Source organism: Anopheles bellator, chromosome 2 (assembly GCF_943735745.2).
Source record: "Anopheles bellator chromosome 2, idAnoBellAS_SP24_06.2, whole genome shotgun sequence".
Taxonomy (NCBI): Eukaryota; Metazoa; Arthropoda; class Insecta; order Diptera; family Culicidae; genus Anopheles; species Anopheles bellator.
Window position 1 is genome coordinate 17,016,580 of NC_071286.1, and position 21,094 is coordinate 17,037,673.

At 49.7% G+C, this 21,094-nt stretch overlaps 5 protein-coding genes across 6 annotated transcripts; all 5 read left to right on the forward strand.

Annotated features, from left to right (window-relative positions):
* The first annotated feature begins 4,612 nt into the window (after nt 1–4,612).
* On the forward strand, nt 4,613–5,462 carry LOC131209232 (uncharacterized). Its single transcript, XM_058202246.1, has 2 exons — nt 4,613–4,698; nt 4,893–5,462. Exons 1-2 carry the CDS (start codon nt 4,672–4,674, stop codon nt 5,331–5,333), a joined length of 468 nt encoding a protein of 155 aa, XP_058058229.1. The 5' UTR covers nt 4,613–4,671; the 3' UTR covers nt 5,334–5,462.
* Nucleotides 5,463–6,554: 1,092 nt separating this feature from the next.
* LOC131209231 (loricrin-like) lies at nt 6,555–8,181 on the forward strand. 2 transcript variants are annotated; one of them, XM_058202245.1, is made up of 3 exons: nt 6,626–6,643; nt 6,950–7,011; nt 7,054–8,181. In XM_058202245.1, exons 1-3 carry the CDS (start codon nt 6,626–6,628, stop codon nt 7,625–7,627), a joined length of 654 nt encoding a protein of 217 aa, XP_058058228.1. In that variant the 3' UTR covers nt 7,628–8,181. The 2 variants fall into 2 exon arrangements, with proteins under 2 accessions (XP_058058227.1, XP_058058228.1); XM_058202244.1 differs by having other exon boundaries at nt 6,555–6,643; nt 6,950–8,181.
* Nucleotides 8,182–12,774: 4,593 nt separating this feature from the next.
* Nucleotides 12,775–14,412, forward strand: LOC131210119 (high mobility group protein I-like). Its single transcript, XM_058203321.1, has 2 exons — nt 12,775–12,925; nt 13,429–14,412. Exons 1-2 carry the CDS (start codon nt 12,913–12,915, stop codon nt 13,803–13,805), a joined length of 390 nt encoding a protein of 129 aa, XP_058059304.1. The 5' UTR covers nt 12,775–12,912; the 3' UTR covers nt 13,806–14,412.
* Nucleotides 14,413–14,966: 554 nt separating this feature from the next.
* Nucleotides 14,967–16,311, forward strand: LOC131210118 (chromosomal protein D1-like). Its single transcript, XM_058203320.1, has 3 exons — nt 14,967–15,085; nt 15,455–15,565; nt 15,658–16,311. The coding sequence occupies exons 2-3, from the start codon at nt 15,509–15,511 to the stop codon at nt 15,997–15,999; spliced, it is 399 nt and encodes a 132-aa protein (XP_058059303.1). The 5' UTR covers nt 14,967–15,085; nt 15,455–15,508; the 3' UTR covers nt 16,000–16,311.
* A 712-nt stretch (nt 16,312–17,023) lies between these two features.
* Nucleotides 17,024–21,043, forward strand: LOC131210116 (calreticulin). Its single transcript, XM_058203318.1, has 3 exons — nt 17,024–17,238; nt 17,399–17,503; nt 19,128–21,043. Exons 1-3 carry the CDS (start codon nt 17,151–17,153, stop codon nt 20,159–20,161), a joined length of 1,227 nt encoding a protein of 408 aa, XP_058059301.1. The 5' UTR covers nt 17,024–17,150; the 3' UTR covers nt 20,162–21,043.
* Nucleotides 21,044–21,094: the final 51 nt, after the last annotated feature.

Below are 21,094 nucleotides of genomic sequence, written 5' to 3' on the forward strand. Positions count from 1 at the left end.
GCCAGTGAGCAACATAAATTTGGAAGTTTGTTCACGTTCACCCTAACAGTTACGTCACTATCGCTGACGAAACATTCGTCCATTGATCGTAACATTAAACCGAACGAGCCTCATTTTGGGACCATTCGCTTTTGTTAAGACAAACTGCGTCTCTTGATAACAGCCAACAAGGGGTAATGCAAATTCTGATTAGAATCTTCTCACCTGCTATCGAGTAATATTTCCCGCTGTTGGTCCCGCGATTGGGCGTGTGTCTTACGGTTTTCATCACCACCATCAGATCGTTCCACTTTCTGCCCATCACACAGTACGTAAATACGCACCGGAGAAGATTATCGTGAACATCAGCAATGTTTGCTGTTGGCCGGAAAGTTGGCTCACAGGGCCCCACCGCCCCAAAAAGGTGATGGGAGAAAATTAATTTTCCAGAAAACCACACCAAACAGGGCTGTGTTGCCCAACCTTGCTGCCTGGGGTGCCTCCGGTCGGAGTGGAAAGTTGGCTCAATTCTCACGCCTGCCACCGCGACGCGTATCTGCATGTTAGGTGGGCCATCCGATGGGGCCACCGATTTAGCGAAGCGATTTCGTACCTGATAGGCATACCGTGGCCAGGGAATCGGCCCGTGGATACCATTTATTACAGGCAGTGTCATGCCCCGCCAATGGGTGAACTACATTCGTTCACAAATAAAACCAAACTGGCCACCGGCAGCGACAAAAGGTGGAACAATAGTCGCCGGCTTCAAACACGTTGCGTGACGTTCGGTGGCGAAGGTACCAAACCTGCTGACACACTATGGCTGGTGCTTGCCGTACGTGAATGCAAATTTATCAACCAACCCAAGCGGGTCGTTTGCGTCTTGCAGCGGTGGCCATCTCACGCCAGGAGTGCCATCGCTGCCGGACTGCTAAATGTGCAATCCATCGGCTGTCTGTTACGAAACCTAAGAATCGTACCCCGATCAAACCGATGACCGGGCAGGAATGATGGCATTAGCCGGGCACACGAACAAGACACAGTGTCGCCCACGGTCCAGGAAGCTTCACGACTCTTCAACCCGTTTTATCTGGCGAACGTGCTGCACTTTACCGGTGATGGCGTTCGCTCCCACTGCGACCGACGGCGAACGGCGCTTCCTGTTCCTTTGCGGCGTGCAGTTGGATAACTGTCCTCCTGCTTCTGCTAGGGCCAATTGGCTCTCTGCCCCCCCTCCGGGCATTGAGCTAGGCTAGCAACTTTCAGAAGATGCTTGCCTTCCAAAATCCGCCGACGGTGTCCGACCGAGGATGTGGAAGTGCTTCATGGACCCCGCTCTCCCTCTGGGTTTTGGGTTTCCTCTAGCCATTTTGCTGGTGCGTTTAATTTAAGTGAGCAACTTTGTATTCAAAACACGGCCCAAGGGTAGCCGTGTAATGGACGTTGTACGGTGGTGAGTCGTGAGTGGCAGTCACCTCTTAGGGTAGATTTCATTGCGGACTGAACGACGCAGCAAGAGATCAATAATTTCAAGGCCTTGGCTGAGATATTGTTTACTTATTAGTTAAAATGATGAGCTAATTGCATGTGACTTGAAGTTTGTTTGCGTGTGCTATAAGTACCAACGAATGCATCATTACCTTTCACACGATCTTTTGCTATGCATGGTTTCGGAGCTCAGGCGTTGTATTTCTTTTGTTTAGAATATTTACGAACTTGCAACTGAGCTCGAAACAGCTCCAGCTATAGTTTTACGTAAATCACCAGAAACCTGAAACAACATCGCATAACAACAACATAATTAAATATGCAAGCGTGAAGCGCATCGAGCATTAACGGCATACCTACGCGGAAAGCGTCTTCGGCGACTGTTTTCACCATACCGATGAGTCTCTTCAAGTACGAACGATCGCTCTGCTCGTTCAAAGACACCACGCCGATTGCTGTGGAAAAGGAATCAAAAGACTTGAGCGCAACGGCAAGCGACGAACCTGCGGCACCAAATGGTTTCGTTCGCCCCAAATTATGTCGCTATCTTGGCTCAGGTTTTCTAGCTTTGAAATCAACATTTCATTCAATCAGTATAGTGCACTCCATTTTTGGGGACCGATTGTGCACAACTTGGCAAGTAGTCTGAGCGCCTCAAAGTAACACTTGGACGCGAATCGCTCGGTATCGGTCGGGCGCACAGCTGGTCACACATACCGAATGGCTAATGGTTTCTGGCAGCCGCACTCCGTGACCTCAGACTCAATCTATCAATCGGAAAATCATTATACCCCCCGCTCTTAGTCTCGTCAAGATCACGGTGCAGCCCGCTGGTCGGCCCACGGATCGTAGCGGAAAAGGTGAGGTTTACTGAGGCCAACGACGAAACCGATCGGTACGATCATTACACGAGTTGTACGCGTCCGAATCCTCATTAAACGTATACCTACAACACTCGTGCCAAAACACATAAACGACCGCCCGGTGGCAACACTTCTTTCCGTTTCTTCACTTCCGGACACCACGAAGTGCTATGGCTGCATCCCAAAAAACAGTGGTTGTCGATTGAACCTTTTCCATCTTGGACGGTTCGGATGTTGCCTTGATGTTGAATTAATATTTTTTGCCTTCCTAAACGATTAAGTAAACGCTCAATTTAAAAACACGGTAACGTTAATCCACTACTGCTGCGTCCTTCACTAGACATTGCTGCCTGTAGCGTTGTACCTTTCGTTGGAAAGGGTGTGATAAAATTAGTACAAGACCCCCAATTAAAGTTGAAGATAACTCCTGAGAGTACTGTTTGTACAATCTCCTTCGAGGCACGCGGCTAGCCGGCCGTCATTTGGGGGAATTCGTGGACCTATGGGGCACAAGTGGTTGGACGTTTTTTTCTCATTCCCCAAATTGATGAACACATCACGTCTTTCACGTTGACAGTCGGCCTTCTTGATTGTGCTGTCAATAAAACCGACTGAATCAGGACAGCGCTTCAATCGCGGCCGGCCATGCATGCATTCGGGAGGGATGGGTCTTCTATTGCCATGGTAACCGAGATGGAGATAAACGCCTTGCGCGCGCATGTGTGCGTACCGTTGATGTTGTTGCGCATTGTCGGGCAGGTAAGCGTAAGGCGTTACGGGCATGTGCCCTCGCGAGAGAGGGCCAGAGAAAACAAACAATCGTAACAACTCCAACCCGCCTGAAGGAGTGAAACCCGTGGTTTTTGGGGCGTTTTGGGGTGGTTTCGACGCTTTCTAGACATGCGCCGCTACCGGGAGCCACCGCCGGAAGCGGAACTCACGGAGTGGTGTGCAGTTTTGGCAAGAGGCTGAAACTATCGGCTATACAATACGTCCACCGGCCGGATTAGGGGGGGAACGCCTTCATGTTGTCTGTTTTGAGCATAGATTAACATCGAGAGGGCAAGCATTCCGTGGATGCGATGGAGTCCTAACGACCCGAGAGTCGGTAAGGAGAAAAGCTATCAAAGTCTGTGTCCCGGCCTTCGCTCCGTGTGCCAAATGGACGCATGCTGTGTGCAAGAGACAGATGGAGAATATAATTACCTAGCGGCCGGGTGCCGCAAACATCGGCATCGCGCATCGCAAGGCGACCCCTGACCCGACACCGGAGGTCAACACGACGTTTACGTTCGCCAGTAAAATTCGATAGCCCGTCGGACCGACGGCCGAAGCGGTCCGCGAAATCTTCGCGAAGCGCGCGAGCCGATGGATGGTTGATCTATGGCCGCCCAGAAGCAGCCTGACATGTTTCATTAGACAGCCGCGGTGCGTCGTGATTTGTGTGGATTTTATGAGAGATCCCGTCACGGCACCACGGTCGGTTTTTTTTTTCATCTTCTCGCTGCCCAGACAGCATCATCAGAGCGACGGTCGGTGCAGGCCGTGTCCTCGGCCGCAGTCCTCGCTAATTTGACGGTTATTTGGAGGAAAACCTGTACGATGAAAGGTAAAACGCACGTCAGTCGACAATCGGCCGCAACCTGTTGCAAGACGACCGGTGGCACGGTAGCCCAAAATCACGGGCACTCCATCCCACCGCTGTCACGTTGAGGGGGTTCGACGGTCCGACGTGAGAAAGCCACGGGCACGCGCGTGCGTTCACCGGGAAACGGGGTTAGATCGTTGAACGGCGAAAAACAATCAGTGGCCAAATTAATTCGCCAACCGGCTATTTAGTGCCGGCTCGCGCACGATTACGATTCGGCCATTTATGGACCGCGGTAACCGCCGGCTCATCTGCCGAGCGACGTGCTGGGGCCTTGTTTCTTCTCTCGCGCAGCATAGACATAAAAGCCAGCCCCCCTCCCAAAAAGCATGCTGGCTGCCTCGTTAAGATAGGAAAATTATGGCCCAGTCGAAGTGCGCATTCTTGGTGCAGCAGGAACACCACCGACACCACCACCACCACCAATTAGCTACCCGCCGGCCACCGGTGTCCCTCGGTTTGCCCGGTCTACTGAGGGTTCGGACGTGCCACCGTGCCGCGCGCATCTGGCGGCGACCAGCCGGAGGACAAATCTGGCAATGAGATCTTTGTGGTCCGTGGGCCGCCGCAGTATACGTTCAAGGACACTACTAGACTATAAAGCGGTAGGAACAATCGTCCGGATGGCACATTCTACCGAGTGGCGTTCGATTGTGAGGAAGAGCTTTGGCAGCCGCGCAGCGCGAACAGAAGATGCGAGTATTCGGAGTAGCAGTGCTGGTAAGTGTTTCCGGATCCCCGGAGGGGGCCGCAGTCCCAGGAGTTCTGCGGCGGAGTAGAACCACAAGTGATGCAAGTGTGGTGCAGTTGAAGAGTGCCCGGGGGCACCGCTATGTTGTTCCTGAGAAATCTAACCGGTGCCATTTGGTGTTCTTTTTCGTTTCCGTGCTCATGTTCGCGTGTGTGCTTCTCAGTGTGTGGCGCTGGTCGCTACGGCCCTAGCGGAACTACCTCCCCATCAAGGCGGAAACGGAAACGGAGGTGGTGGCTACGGCGGTGGTGGTTTCAATGGAGGCGGTGGTGGTTTCAACGGAGGCGGTGGTGGTTTCGGCGGTGGCGGTGGTGTGACGCTGCAGAAACCGGTCGGCCCACAAACGTCCGAGGGCCTGATGGTTGACCAGCAGCTCTTGGAGCAGGTCAAAATGGTTCTACTGGAACACGAGCAGAGTGCCGGCCAGAACGGGAACGGGGGATCCGGTGGTCCGAGCTCGTCCTATGGTCCACCCCGGGGGGGCGCGGAACGCGTCATCGGGCTGGTGCTGGAGCAGCCTGTCCAAAGCATCCCGCTGGCCGAGTACTGGCAGGGTGATCAGCCGCCCCAGAACCCCAGCTCCTCGTATGGAGCTCCCCGCTAGAATGACCCGACGTACCCGCGAACTGCCTGGCCGAAATGATGAGCGGAAACGAGAGAGAGCAGAGCGTAAAACAGAACACGAAAATGAATGCAGCAGAAAAAAATCGAAAAAATAAATAGAAAATTTGTCACCGTTAACCCAAACCAACCGAGAACTAACCTCACAAACGGCCGTATGATGCTCCCGCCGTATTGGACCTTCAAGATCGAAGATCTCCCCACCACACCGAAGATGGCGTTTGTGCGAATCCCTTCCGAAAATCTTCCGTCCGCCATCGTGCGTTCCGGACCTGCGCTGCTATCCGAAACCTCTTGTCCCCATGCTCGGGGGGTAGGAAAAGAAAAACAAACCACCTTCTCACAGCACGTCGACGTTGACGTCGACAACATTCACTTTTCTCTGGAGGGCACCGTAGGCACGCAATAATTGGTTGCATCTTCAGTGGCGTGCGGCTCATCTGTCTCGACCGTCTTTCACTCGGGCATGCGGGTGAAGGGCCGACTGTCGGGAGACTGTGCGCCACAATTGCATCTTTGCGTGCCTGGCCCGGGACTCGCCAAAAGAAAGATGCTCTTCCCGGGCCCTCCGATCACTCTCCGAGGTGCATCTCGTTCGATCGATCGGCCACGGAAGGGGGGGCCCTCCGAACCCACGATCGTGCCGTTGATGGTCCCACGGTCCTTGCCAAGGGCACGGGGGCGAGTTGAATGAACAGAACCACCGCCGGTGGAGGGATCTGCCACCGGCATGCCGTGCCTCCGAAGCTGTGTAGCGGGGTGAACCCTAAAAAGAGAGAGAGAGAGAGAGAAAGAGAGAGAGAGAGAGAGAGAGAGAGAGAGAGAGAGAGCACACTGGAGCAGCTCATGAAGCTATCTTCTACAAAAAGCACCGTCCGAAACTTCGCTGGACGAACTGGCCTGCCTTAGCGGTGCAAAATAATAACAAAAAATCTGACAAGATTAAGCCACGGGACCCTGAGAGAGAGAGCGCGAGAGAGAGATGCGTAAGCGGGAAGGCATCTGAGTGGCGCCGTTTGGGAGAGGCCTCAACAAGGCCTGGCGGCCGGTCCGGCCACTGGGAACACGATGAAAGTGAATCCGCGCACCGAAAGGGGATGAAATAACGCGCGGGGCGCATCGAAAAAAAAGGGGTACCAAATCCCACCCGGGCTGTTCGGGTATAAAGACGGCAATTTGGGCCCGTCGAAGCCACACTCGGTCACAACACTCGCCTCAGTAAACATCTAAATTTTAGTCCCCCGTGTTTTTTCCCCTCTCTCTATCTTAAGCACAATGAACAGCTTTGCGGTGGTAAGTAGCGACCTGTGCAGCCCGGTGTGCTTCCCTAGTGTGGTTCCGGTGTGGTTCCTGTGTCGGTGTTTGCTGCTTCTCGAAGCGCGTCAGATCGGTGATTCGATAGTGTTGATTTGATTGATTTGTAATCGGAACCGTATAGAACGTCCACTTGAGTACTAGACTCTGGTCGTTAGGGTTATGATTCTCGGTAGAGGCTGGCGAAACGAAAGCAAATCGAACCACGCGGAACCACGCGGAACCGAGGGATACAGGGACACTGAATCAAACACTGAATCCGTTGCTTCCGTTCCTTCCCAACAGATTTTGGCGTTCGCTCTGGCAGCCATTGCCGTCGCCGAGCCGCCCTCCGGATACAACTACCGGCCATCCGGTGGCCACGGAGGGGGCGGTGGTGGCGGCTATAGCCACGGTGGTGGTGGTGGCGGTGGCGGCTATTCGAGCGGCGGTGGCTACTCGAGCGGTGGTGGCGGCGGCGGCGGCGGCTACTCGAGCGGTGGTGGCGGAGGTTACGCCCTAAGCGGCGGAAGCTTCTCCAGCTCCGGATCGTACAGCAGCGGGGGTGGTGGCGGCGGCGGATACCAGCAGGTTTCGCCCGGCGTCCAGACCTCCGAGGGCCTGAACGTCGATCCGCAGCTGCTGAACGAGATCCGACAGATTCTGTTGCGCGAGGAAAGCCAAGGTTCGTCGTCGTCGTCGTCGGGAGGTGGCGGATATCCGTCGGCGCCGTCCGGTAGCTACGGTGCGCCGTCCGATTCGTACGGACCGCCGTCCTCCTCGTACGGAGTGCCGTCCGGTGGCCACTCGAGCCGCGTCGTCGGCATCGACCTCGAGGGCGTGAAGCAAGCCATCCAGGTGGCGCAGTTCCTGCAGACCTCATCCTCGTCGGTCCCGTCCGGCTCGTACGGTGCCCCGTCCGGTTCCTACGGCGCCCCGTCGCGCCCCTCGGTCCCGTCCGGCTCGTACGGTGCTCCCTTCTAAGCGGAGGGGAAACGGACACCACCAGCGTACCGACGCACTGACGGAACGGACCGAGCGATCTGCGAACTACCCAATCGGACCACGCAACGCACCCCACCACGCAACACAAAAACACGCAAATGCACGTGAAGAAAAAACACAAGGAACATGGAAAAAACACGCCGCAACCACCATCCTGCGGCGGCAACATCAACTGAGCGAGGAAACCACAGCCGTCCCGGGGCGACTGGACCACTGGGACAATGGTCCTCGCCCGTGGCGGTGGCGGCAACGGCGGGCGATCCCTCGCCGGCCGCCCTCCCGCTGTCGGGGCGGGTGTGGTGGAGCACGTCCGTGCGCCAAACCAACAGGACTCCGGAGGCTCCCCTACCCACAAGCGAAGGCCGGATCGGTCGGCCCCCTGAGAACCCCCGAAACACCATCATAGAAGAGCACCGCGGGCCGACCGTTTGGCCTCTTCGCTGCACTTTCCGCGGGCTCCCGAGAGAACCGTTGGTTGGCGGACAGTTACACCAGCCTTCGTCCGCGCACGGACGGGCACGTGATCAGAGATTGTAACCCTTTTCTTTTCCGTGTAAATATCTCTCCCTTATCTAGTTTCATTCGTTTCAGTAGCATAATGCGTGTTTGCCCAACACACAAGCACACACACCGTAACCGAGTAACACACAAAAAAACTTAAAAAATAAAAAAAATCGAAAAATTTGTCACCGTTAAAAACAGGCTCCGGGTTTTTTTTTGTTGTCCTTCCGTTACCGATCCTCTATTGAGTTGCCTATGATCAAGCACAGGGCACCAAGCGGAACGCGGATTCGTTACGAGCGGCACAAGACATCAAATCCGTGGATACCTTCGCAACGGTAGTGAAAGTAAATTTCGAGCTACAAAGGGTTCGTCAATCGGCACAGTTTACATACAATCAATACAGTAAAACCCAATTTAACAGGGTATTGTGGGGCTGTCGCTTGCTCCTTATGCTTGTCGGCATAATAACGGAACAATCGGATCAATGGATTGCGCAGCCACACATTAAAAAAAAAAACAAGTTCGACTGAAGGCGATTCCTGAAACGGTTTAGAGGTGAGAAAGATCGTTCGGGTCATTTAGGTTACGGCCGTGCCTTTATTTAATTGACACGAAAAAACATCGCGTACATCACGTTTTTGTAGCACGCATTCATCAAGCTCCATTCCGATTTCGTAACAAATAATTAGGTCAGCTCTTCCACCGCCCCGAAAAATTATCTTGTTTTTCTCACTAAAATTACGTTTTTATCAAGCACAATCGTGCATATAATAAACGCCCCGATCGGGAAGGGACAGACAACAATCGAGGGCTAGGAAGATTGGCATGAAGGGCTTACGGTTCAACCGGAGCACCAGCCGTGGGATGATGGCCAGACACCTTTCCGTCCTGGGCTCTGGGTTGGGAAGAGCAGACTATAACAATGACGACGGTGCCTTATGCGCGCAATGCAATGCTCGTAATTTCTTCATTTACAGCTACGGTCGCCCTTCGAATGTGGCATCCCTGGCGCTGGGTCGACAGCGCCCGAACGAAAGCAGACTCGAGATTCGATGCCCAACTAAATGCTGTCGTGCGGTAGTTACCGGCAATGGACAAAAACTGTTGATCAGTAGCAACGTAACGGTGTCGTAATGGGGTTTTTTACGCCCAGTTCACGTTTAGCTTGTCCAGTCCACGGTGGCCTACTCCCAAAGGGACGGAGGGCAGATGGGAGAGTAAGCATAAACTATCGGTCGCCGAGTTGTTGCGACCTGCAATGGTTCTACGTGGTCGTAGCGAGATAACATCCTAATGACCATCTCGCTGCAGGAAGCCAAGTCCAGTTATGCAACGGATACCATTCCGTCTGATAAATGTTATGCGTTTTCCTGGCTCTTCTGTAGACATCTTCGCAAGAGGTGAGAGCGTATTTAATTTTAGTTTAAAGCGCGAACCTGTCGCGATTATTTTTATTTCAATTCATTTCCCTTTAACTTTATTATGATGGGCTTCATGCCACTTTTAATTAATTTACGTTTTAGTGGCACATTTCGAGTGCCGCTTGTGGCAGCCTCCAATTAGTCGTGCTATCTTTGGTTAATAAGAATTATCAACACGGTATCGAGATAATAGACTTGCAGAAGCACGTGTGCGTTTTTGTCGTGCGGTGAACTTTCTGCGGCCGACAGTAACACCTAGGAACAACAAAAATGGAAAAGGAAAATAAAACGCCCGAGCAAACGGAACGAGGAAGCTCTCCCTCGTGACTGGCAGGTCGCAAAATCCCAGCGAAAACGATCTGAAGCAGCTGCTTGAAGCGAGCTGGGAGCAAATCACGATAACGCGAAGCTTGTGCATCGTACTCCATCGTGCAATTAAATGGCATCTTGAGTGGGTGCGAGCATTAAGGGGCGGAAGTTCTTCCAATGGCTGGAAAAAATGAAGAAGAAGAGGCTTGAGGCGGGTTGGAGGGTCAACTTTCTTTTTTCGTCGGGTACCTTCCATATTCAAGTGACTTAAGTTATTGGACAAAAAAGAAATGCTGTCGCTGAAGCAATTTAATCTGATTAATGGCACCTTGGTTCAATATTTTTAACGGAAGCACCGATTTCACCCACTTCGACAGCACAATGGAGGAACTAATTATTTTTTACAGATTGTGAAAGAGCCTAAAATAAGAGCTCAGCCGCATTTACACTTACAAAATGGTCTATTAGTTTTTCTAATTGAACTATTACAAATTAAATTGGCTCCTACAAAATTAACATGTTTGATGCAGCTATGTTCTGTTCTCGAAATGTGCCTAAAATATAAAGATAATAAATCATTTTGTCCAACCCTTCTTTTCTATGTATCTGCGCCCTATCACAAATTCGGTAGGCTAAAGGCCGGTCCACACGCTACGATGCATCGCTACGATGTGTCTGAGCAACGATTATCGTAGCGTCTGGACCGGGCTTTAGAGTATCGGCAGCACAAAGGCCATGCAAAATTTCAGCGGCCTAGCTTGAATTTTGGCCTTTTTCAAAGAGAAACAGTAAAATGTACCCAATTTTCTCTTTGGTGACTTCTGCGGTTTACCCCCTGTAACTCACAAATGAATGAAACGAACAATAAACAGTGTTAGCATTTGTTTGCGAAAGTATCAGCTTCAAAACGAGCCTAAACTTTAAACTGTATCGGGGGGGTTATGGGGGCCTCATGTGAAAACTAGCGTAAAATTAATTTGTTTACGCTTCGTGTGGCACAACAAGAAAACTTAACGGTGATACTATCCTTTTACTGAAATGACTGAATAACAGATTTTAACAATTAAAACGCGCGACAAAACTTTGCTTCATTCGCAGCGACGATTGCTTATGTTGTTGTGTTATGTCAGTCGGCTTTGGCGCTTTTCTTCTTTCATCGAAAACATCAACACTGGCGCGGGCATCGAAAACATCAACAGTGGGCAGGCGCCTGCCAGTGGGCAGGCGGCAGGCGGCAGGCGCACGTGGAAAAGGAGCAAGGGGCCCATCTTCGTGCGAATGCGTTACCGAACGCGTGAAAACTCTTGGGCTTTGCGATACCGGCATTACGACTTACTTCTCCAGCAATGTAATGTAACGAGGACACGACGCTGATCAGCGAGTGGATGAAGGAACAGAAGTTCGAGGCGTACATTTGCTGAAAGTTCAAGACGGTGGCCGCGGGGGGCAAAACTGTATACGACATAAGGCTCGCTTCGAGTGAGGAGGGCGACAAGAAAGGCTTAACGCGGACTTCCGAGGAGTACAAGGGGTGCATTTTTAAGATCAGTCGGTGTGACTACCGCGAACTGATCGGCATGGTGACCGATGAGCTGGAGCAAGCGAATGAATCAATTTGTGAACAAATTTCAAACAAGTGCCAGTTTGTCGGTTGGACATGTTGGAAACAGCCATGGAAGCAACACTGTGTTGGTTTGCCTTAGCATTGTGCTTTTCGGTTAAAAAGCGAAAAAAGAACGTGCGAAGAGGTTACAGTGTCGAGGAAATGGCTTTTAAATGGCATCGTATGCCTCCACCTTTTTATTGCGATCACTATATTTTTAGTTTTTTAGTAGCCAAAGACATGGCAGACTTTCGTAAATTTTTATAAATTCAGTTAAACACTTTCGCGAACGTTGACGAAGCGTCCAAAATATAAATAAGAAGCCAAAACAAAACATCAACAAGTCAACCGACAAACTTGCACTTGGTTGAATTTGTTCACAAATTGATGCTCGTTTGTTCAGATTTGTAGATCTGCGTAAGTGACATTAATGACATCTCCGAGAAACGTCATTTATTCAAACATCGGTCAGATATCGTAGCGTCTGGACCGCCCATAATACTGACAACGGTAGATCCGTTGCAAATCATTATGAAAAATCGTAGCGTGGGGACGCTCTACAGATAGCTACGATAAATAGATTTGACACATCGCAGCTATGCATCGTAGCGTCTGGACAGGGCTGTATACTTACCACAAATAATATCAGCGAAATTAAAATCCAACGGAACAGTCAATTCAAATGATTCAACTAGGGTTCAACAATGCTGTGAGTCAAGCCCAGCCGTCAAATGCTGTCAGATGGTGCCAAACTGCGTATCTACGAAAGAAAAGATGTAACGTAACTTTAATCGACCGCTAAGGATTATTAAGATTAATTTTATAACATTCAATCCACAAACTATTTACTGTAGTAAAATCCAACATGCTGTGCTTTTGACGCGATTTACCGTTTTTCCCGGCGTTTGCTTAATGACAGATGAACGTTCTTTCGGCGGGAGACATAGCGCACACATACACAGACACTCGTTTTCCATTTTCGCAGTTCAATGCTTGGTGGAACGCGTTCGTTCGCGTTCGCGTTGTTTCGTTCGATCTCGCTGGCTTTTGCTTCGTGGTGTCCTTCTTATCTATTCAAGATTCCACTGCGCTCGAGTGCCGCCAAAACGTTTCTTAACAAATCGTGCTCGGTAAGGAACTATATTTTTCGCTCGTTCGCCTCATAATCGCGGGTGTGGCGTTGGCTCAAAACGCTGCCATTTTCTCCCATTTTCTTCTTCCCACAAAGAGCGTGGCTTCTTTCTGGAGCCAATTATTGCTCCCAATGTTCTCGTGTAACAGTGGTGTAATTTGCTACATTCGGACCCCAGCTCCACTAACGCGAGTGAATAAATAATAATTTCTTCTTTCCGGGCGCCGACGGATGGTGCGTTTTGTAGTTGGCGACGTGTATCCAGAAAATTGGTGCCACAAGTTGGAAATCGAAAATGTCTCGTAAATGTGTGTTCTAGTGCCTAGCGTTCCATGGCGGAAGAGGACAAGAAATCGCCCATCATAAAATTTATGATTGAACACGGCACGTCTCCATATTGTAACGAAGCGCTTCGTTCTATATGTTTCGTGTCATTCAGTACGCCCATTTTACCGTGTTCCAAGTCACTTTAGCGAGAACCATTTTTTTCGGAAGACGAAAATAGTCATTCATGTTAATACAAGTTTGGCTTCGTAAAGAATTGACAGTAAAGTAATTTCTGTCGATCGGATAATTTTCAACGGGCCACTCTGACTCCATTGCGAAAAAACCCTTCCATAAAAATGGCGAATTGAAAACAATTTTATTATAATTTTTGAAATTTTATTCTCTTTCGTGATGAAAATCTAATTATTTTTTCACTTTTTCACTTTTAAATTTTATTCCAACGAAAACTCACGCCGCTTTCATTAGCATTTGAGTGATTATTTTATTCAAGCAAAAGATATTAATATTTCTTTTACCTTTTCAGCATTTTTAACCATTACAAAAATGACTGAAGAAACCGTGCCGGTAAAGAAAGCGCGCGGTCGCCCAAAGAAAAATTTGACCAACAACGAAGAACAAAAACCGGCCAACAAACCGGCTACCAAACCGGCACCGCGTCCAGAACGTGATGACTCGTCCGATGATCTCTCGGCAGATGAGGCCGAGAGCAGCAACAGCACACCGCCGACCCCGGTTTCGACGGCCAAAAAGCGCAGCGCTGAGACTGCTGAAGCTGCCCCAACACCCAAGCGGGGCCGTGGCAGACCCCCAAAGCACAAGAAGAAAGGAGCGGTCGCTGTCAAAAAGACTAAAAAACCGGCCACTGGCCGTGGTAGAGGTCGCCCGCGCAAAAATCCTTAGTACAAAACGGGACAAGAAGCTAAAAACACCGATTTATCGTAATCGGCCAAACTGTATTCCCGAGGAAGGACGTACCCTTTGGTCCCCCAATCACCCCCACACCTACGATAATGGAAATGACTCCCATTTACCTAGGACAATGTTGTGTTGTTTCTCTCCAATTTCCTCATCAAACTTCTACCACATGAAGTTTCACCGAAGAAGAAGCGCCTTAAATTCTAGCCCTCCCCCATAAAGTTTTCAGCGAACAGTATCATTTATTTTCTTGAGCGAGTTGCGAAACGGACCCTTCCTGAAGAATGTCGCACAAGACTACGCGTTATCCGGATCAGCAGCTTTTGTGGAAGTAATAAACGGTGAACGGGAAGAGCTCGGTCCTTGTCTATGATGCGCGCAGTAACGGTCTCTTAGGTAAGCAATGAAGTGTACGCAAAACCCGGACCGAATAGGAGTTAGTTGTGGTCGTGTTTGCGCGCAAGCATTACTTTCACTCTCAATTACCGTTCCAACATCGGTCGCCTTTTCGGTAATTGAGTTGTCGAATCTACAACACCGCGGTATCCGGGACAAGATATGCCATTGAATGAATAAATGTAAAACACTCTCTGAATAACATCCCGTGGTTTTGTTAGTGGGCGACAACGGGCGACTCGAATCCGAACAGAACAGGAAAGAAACAGTTGGCCAACAGATGTGCTGTGTGAATCAACGGTGTCTCAACGGTTCGAATTCAATCAAACAACCAAAAGTAGATAATAATTGTAATATTCAATCTCGAACCTGGTTTTGTTGGCCTGGTGATAATCCGGGATTTTTGGTTTCTTAATACTTAATGGCTTATCTTTCGTCTTAAGTTTTTGTAAAACCAGTGATCTATTTTAGACATTAAGAGAAGCGCAACTTGAGAGTAGATGTGGTCAATGAGCAAACCTCTGAGCGGTAGCTAAACAGGACAAGCATGGTGAGAAAAAGCTCAGGACATTTTCTCTCCCCGATAAAATGTACCACTACACGGACAGCTCCCTGAAGCTTTCGGCGTCCATTAGGGAGGGGCTCCTCTCACGTGTGCTGGCTCGTTGGAAAGGACACCGGGAAATGCGTGCGTTGGCGTAATTTGTGTGCGTGTGCCCGCGTTGTTTTCGCGTGCGAGCGCCAAAGGAAACGAACTTGACCGCGGAGCGCGCGCTTGATTGAAGGGAAAGACCATCGGATTCGCCAACACCAATACGTCAAAAAGGCACGGAGTGAAGTGCAAACGGAGTTTTGATTGGCAGCAAAAGGTACGCTGTGGGATTCAGTATCAATTACCTAAAATAGCGGAAAGGTTTTTGGCCAAAATTCCAATTGCTTGGGCGGCAACCTTGGGCAATTTAGAGTGATCCATTGGAGTGCTGCCTATTCATTCCTGGTTATACGAAAGCGAAAGCCATAGTTGTACTTCCGGGCCACGAATGGCGGGGCAACACCGGTTCCTGGGGATGTGTGCACAATAGCGTGTTCGTGTGAATGTGCTTTGTACACGCTTATGGGACAGCTTCGTAAAGCTCGTGGGTGATAAGAAAACCATTATTATCGAATTCAGTTCAGACAAGAAATTGAACGAATTTCGCAGATTTTAAGTTGTATGATTCGTTCCTTTTTTGTTGTAGTTCTTTCTAGAGCGACTTGGTGTGACGCCTTGGGTGCATTAAAAGGTTGAGAACATGTCGGAGGTCGTTGAACCTAAGAAGGGTCGCGGACGTCCACCCAACGTTGAAAGGGTAAGTGCTTCGGTTTTCCTTATCGTGCGAAAGTGTACATATTACTGAAAGTGTATTCAAAACTTTCTTCTGGTCTGGCCGGTCATCGACAGAGCAGCGTGGCCCCGAAAAAGCGTGCCCGAGCCCTCTCCCCGAAGGACACTAAAGGTGAAGAGAAGGAGCGCGAGAAGGAGAAGGCTGTCGTTTCGGATGGCGATGATGAACCGTCACCGAAGCGTGGCCGCGGACGGCCAAAAGGCACTACAAAGAAGGCAACTAAGGCCACCAAAAAGGCACCGGTTGCTCCGGTCGGCCGTGGCCGTGGTCGGGGAAAGAAAAAGGCGGCCAAAGCGGCCGAATCGTCGGACGAGGATGATGATGACGATCACGAGGACGAAGACCCGGAAGACAGCGATGAAAACGAGGAAAACTACGAAAACGATGACTCTGATTAATCGTGTGAACGCGCGCGAAGACCTTATGAGAAATTGCATTACTTAGATGTTTTTGACGTTACAAACTGGCACTATCGTAGGGTGATAAGAACTTTCGCGCCGTTTCCGGGTAACGATACCAAGTTTCCCCGTCCTACCCACGGATCGGACTACGGATCACGTAAAGTTGGGTTGCCGACGGAATAGGCGTCTTTTCATAGTTTCTCCATCGATGTAAGTTACTCCTTTTAAAACGACACTGCACCATTACTGTTCTAGAAAAGTAAAAAAATGCATTTTGTAAATCGCACTCATTGTAAAGTTTATTTCGAAATATAATCAGTTCCAACATCTGAGTGATAGATCGAGCGTGTGTGATGAATTTTAGAAAACTTAATTTTGAGGCCATTTTGCAGGCAAACAATTTATTAACGAACAAAGCTCGCATTGCTTGAAGGGTATCTGAAATGAGTGGTTTGATTGCTTTGTAAATGAATGTTTTCCAAATTGCTCTACAATTAGTCGGCTCCAATCCGTAACCGTTAATCATTTGTGTCTAGCCAATTTAAATGTACAGACGTTTCGCTCAACCGACGGCAGCGACACCGAACCGAACGACGGTAGACGCGCTCAACTAAGCCGGCTGAAAAGTGTGAGCTGGTGATTGGTGCAACGCGGACCAATCACAGCGTTCCATCTGTCAACTCGCCGGACTGAGGAGATTTTGAGTCGAAATTGCCGGTCGATTCAAGGGGTTTGATAAACTAAACACCACGATCAGCCAGATTGTCAAGCTGGTTTTCATTCCCTACTTTAAGCAGTTGCCATTTACCGCTTACTTTCCATTGAAAATACAGTGAAAATACTCGCCTATCTGTGAGGCATCGGCGGACACGTATCATCGTGCATCGTTTGGTTTCTCGCTCGTTACCAGGCAACAGTGCCGGTTGTTTGAGCGAGACAGCAAGACAGCGATGGCAACACTGTCGACGTAGAGCGCACGTAGGTGAGTTTTCATAATAAACGACCGCCACGGACGGAAATCATTCGTTGGGTTCCACCGAAAGAAAACGGACGTGAGCCGGTAATCGTGCGTGAAATTTGCAATCGGAAGGGTTCGGTGTCCCACGGAGCGTTTGTGAGCAAAATTAGCATACGAGTTTGGTAACAAAATGCGTTCTTCTGTGGCTGTTTTGGCCACCGTGCTGGCCGTGTCCGTCGTAACGGCGGAAGTGTACTTCGAGGAAACTTTCAAAGATGGTAAGTGGAAGACCACCACCAGCATGTGTGGAATGGGAGAAAAATGGCATTGCTACCACCCGTATCAAAACCATTGTATTCGCCTCCGTCCGCAACGACGTGGTGCAGAAGCAGTTTAATATCAACGTTGCTTGTTTCGTTCCATTTCCGCCCCGCACAGATTCGTGGGAAAAGAACTGGGTCCAGAGCGAGCACAAGGGCGTCGAGTACGGAAAATTCGTACGAACGGCCGGAAAGTTCTTCAACGATGCCGAAGCCGATAAAGGTAAATAAAAATAAAATTGTGTCTATCGATGGTACTATTTTCCGGGGAAAATTCATCCGGCGCCGTCTTCCCGGTTGGGTGAGCGAAATGATTGTGTGCCCTGAAGGCGAGAAAGAGAAGCGAGTAGGGGATTCTATAACGGGACGTTGCCTAGGCAAGCGCCAAGTGAGCGGTTTTGATGCAAGAAGACGAACGGCAGGATGAGACCGAGAACCGACTCTGGGTCTGACAACGTGTCAAGTTTCTACAACGAGAATGACCACCAGGAGAAGTAAAACAGGGTCAAAGAAGAATGCATAGAAGGCGGCGAAAAGAAGGCTGGTTCTTCATGCTGCGCCACCCCTGCGCCGTACCCGCCTGATTTGAAAAATTGCATAATTATCAGAACATTCCGTGTGAGAACGGGCCCGAGCGATAAGGAAGCGCGATTGTTGTTAAAGCATAAGGCAATAAGAAGAGTAGTAGAGAGGAAGAACCGAGGGCAAAGGAGAGTTGAAGTTATGCTGCGATGTGTTTGGCGAAGAGAGAGAGAAATTTCTTTGCGCTGAGCATTGATGACGTAGCCGGCGTTTTTCTGCCCTACGGAAGATTGGCTACCAAAAACCGGTAAAACCGGCAAAACGCCTTAACTTGTTGTGCCCCCTCAGCCAGAGTTGCAATCGTGGCACCATCAGAGAAAAGCTATTTAACCTTCGATCCCATCGCTCACGAAAGGCCGCGCCTCTGTCACTTTCATGTGTGACGTGTCTAACTGCGAGGCGATATGGAATGTTCCAGAACCGTGGGCCTTCATGTGGTGTGGTTAGTGCGCCTCCCAATGCGTTTGTGATTACATTTCAATTTGCCATGGCTACTACACACGAAAAGAAAAATAGGCAAAAACCATTACCTCTACCGGTCACGGTTTGGGACAGTTAAATAGCGATTGCTATCAATATAATGTGTAACGTCAGCCTCCTTTTTACATGTCGATATTAATCGTATCGGAAATCTGGTGCATGTACTGCGATTTTACAAGGGCACATCGATGAAGACAGAGGGTTGAGCTTTGTGACATTATCCTGCTACTAATCTAGTTTCCGTGGTGCAGATGGTGTGTTGTAAATGTACGCGGGGACATGCGTGACCGGCAGCATAAACAAATCTAGGTTGCATTGACGTTGCTCACTGAAGCCGTCACATGGCACATGGGAAGACGCAATTTGAGCAAAGTATGCGCAGAATGGAAGAAAGTAAAGACACTAGAACATTCTACAGTAAGTCAGCAGCATAGCGGCCCGGTGGTTACTTCTTTTTCACATGACTCCCGTTTTGTTTACGTTTATTTTGGGGTCACCTGGCATGTGTGTGGGTTGCTCCCAAAGCAGCTTGATATGTAGAATTATTTTAAAAACAACCCCTTAAGTGCCGGTGAGACAGAAAAACCAGCTGCCACGGTGCCATAATCGAAGAATGTATCCGTGAACCGTGTCACGTTTGTTTTCTTTGCAATTCAACAGAAATTATTGCTTAATTGGGAACGATTTTTTCTTTTCATTCACTTCACTGTCTGGGCGTTTGGGTGATCGTATGATGGACTCTACTGAACGATCGATTTGACACATTCGTTGGTTTCTCTTTCTAGGTCTGCAAACGTCGCAGGATGCACGATTCTACGCGCTGTCGTCCAAGTTTAAGCCTTTCACGAACAAAGACGACACGCTCGTCGTTCAGTTTTCGGTGAAGCACGAGCAGAATATTGACTGCGGCGGTGGCTACCTCAAGGTGTTCGACTGCTCCGTCGACCAGAAGGACCTGCACGGTGAATCGCCATACCTGCTCATGTTCGGCCCGGATATTTGCGGTCCCGGCACCAAGAAGGTGCACGTTATCTTCAGCTACAAGGGCAAGAACCATCTGATCAACAAGGACATCCGGTGCAAGGATGACGTGTTTACCCATTTCTACACGCTGGTCGTGCGGTCGGACAACACGTACGAGGTGTTGATTGACAACGAGAAGGTAGAATCCGGCAGCCTCGAGGACGACTGGGACTTCCTGGCACCGAAGAAGATCAAGGATCCGGAAGCGAAGAAACCGGAAGACTGGGACGACCGTGCGACCATTCCGGATCCGGACGATAGCAAGCCGGAGGATTGGGACAAACCGGAACACATTCCCGACCCGGATGCCACCAAGCCGGACGATTGGGACGATGAAATGGACGGTGAATGGGAACCGCCGATGATCGACAACCCGGAGTACAAGGGTGAATGGAAGCCGAAACAGATCGACAATCCTGCCTACAAGGGAGTCTGGGTGCACCCGGAGGTGGATAATCCTGAGTACGTCGCGGACAGCAGTCTGTATCTGCGAGAGGACGTGTGCACGGTCGGTATCGACGTGTGGCAGGTGAAGTCGGGCACGATCTTCGACAACTTCCTCGTCACGAATGACGTCGAGGTGGCCAAGAAGGCGGCCGCCACCGTGAAGGCGACGCAGGAGGGCGAGAAGAAGGTGAAGGACGCCCAGGAAGCCGAGGAGCGCAAGAAGGCGGAAGAGGAGGCGGCCGCAGAAGAGGCGGCCAAGGATGACGAGGATGCGGATGACGACGAGGATGACGACAATGCGCTGCCCGGGGAGGCGACCGAGGTCGATGACGGTCACGACGAGCTGTAAAGTGAAGACTTGTTAGGTAGCTAGCGTGTAGGGTGAACTTACAAAACAAGACAACAGGACGCGTGCCACTAGCATTCCTGTGGAATGCGGCTCATTTCAAGACGAAGACCAATGGACTGCCACACACACACAGACCCCCAACCGAAACAAATCTCTCTCCCCCAGACAGTCAAGAATCTAGAGCGAGGACAAAACAATCGTAGGGGGATAATAATCGACCGGTTTTTGGGGCAAGATTATAGTCAGGCAGGCAGTAAGAGAGACAAAAGCACGAGGACATTGGGGGGATTGTGTTATGTTGTCTGGAAGCATTTACTAGAGAACTGGCACGCACTTGTGTGAGGTGCAATAGCAATAGTAATGCAGCAACAATCGTCGTAAATCTCTTTCCGGCTTGATCTCTAAATGGTGTCCGGAGATACACCAAACGTGCGTTGATCGTCGGGCATTTTTTTTTGTTACAACGTGTTTTGCGTGCAATTTATGAACGTTTTTTTTTGCTAGTGGAAAGCGATACTATCCATAGCAGAGTCCCCGCCAGAGACGGGTACTATGGTAAAAGTAGTCATTTGAATCCTCTCCCCCTTGATAAGGATCCTCGAAAGCGGACATCTCCTTCAGCTGAATGAGGAAAGGTTTGCGGTTTTTTTTTATTACATTCTGCGTTGTCTTTTGAGTGTATGCTGAATTAGGTTTATAAGAAATTGTAGACAGAAGGAAAGGTGAATAGATAGAAAAACCGGAAGCTTAACAAACTAGTTGCAAAATGAACAAAGCAAACAAAAACTGGAACAAAACCACAGACAGAACGGGATAAAATGCGAGAGAAAGTGAAATAAAAGAAAAGAAATGAAGAAAAAAATCATAAAATTAACACATAAATTTTGCTAGACTTCTACTTGAGTTTGACGGATGACTGCTAACACAACGTTG

What these genes read in the sequence shown, in the direction of transcription:
- LOC131209232 (XM_058202246.1), top strand. Translation starts at nt 4,672, where the DNA reads ATGCGAGTATTCGGAGTAGCAGTGCTG. An exon ending in TATTCGGAGTAGCAGTGCTG is followed by an intron (nt 4,699 to 4,892) that starts GTAAGTGTTTCC and finishes TGTGCTTCTCAG; the next exon opens with TGTGTGGCGCTGGTCGCTAC.
- LOC131210116 (XM_058203318.1), top strand. Translation starts at nt 17,151, where the DNA reads ATGCGTTCTTCTGTGGCTGTTTTGGCCACCGTGCTGGCCGTGTCCGTC. An exon ending in CGAGGAAACTTTCAAAGATG is followed by an intron (nt 17,239 to 17,398) that starts GTAAGTGGAAGA and finishes CGCCCCGCACAG; the next exon opens with ATTCGTGGGAAAAGAACTGG. An exon ending in CGATGCCGAAGCCGATAAAG is followed by an intron (nt 17,504 to 19,127) that starts GTAAATAAAAAT and finishes TTCTCTTTCTAG; the next exon opens with GTCTGCAAACGTCGCAGGAT.
- LOC131210118 (XM_058203320.1), top strand. Translation starts at nt 15,509, where the DNA reads ATGTCGGAGGTCGTTGAACCTAAGAAGGGTCGCGGACGTCCACCCAAC. An exon ending in GTCCACCCAACGTTGAAAGG is followed by an intron (nt 15,566 to 15,657) that starts GTAAGTGCTTCG and finishes GGTCATCGACAG; the next exon opens with AGCAGCGTGGCCCCGAAAAA.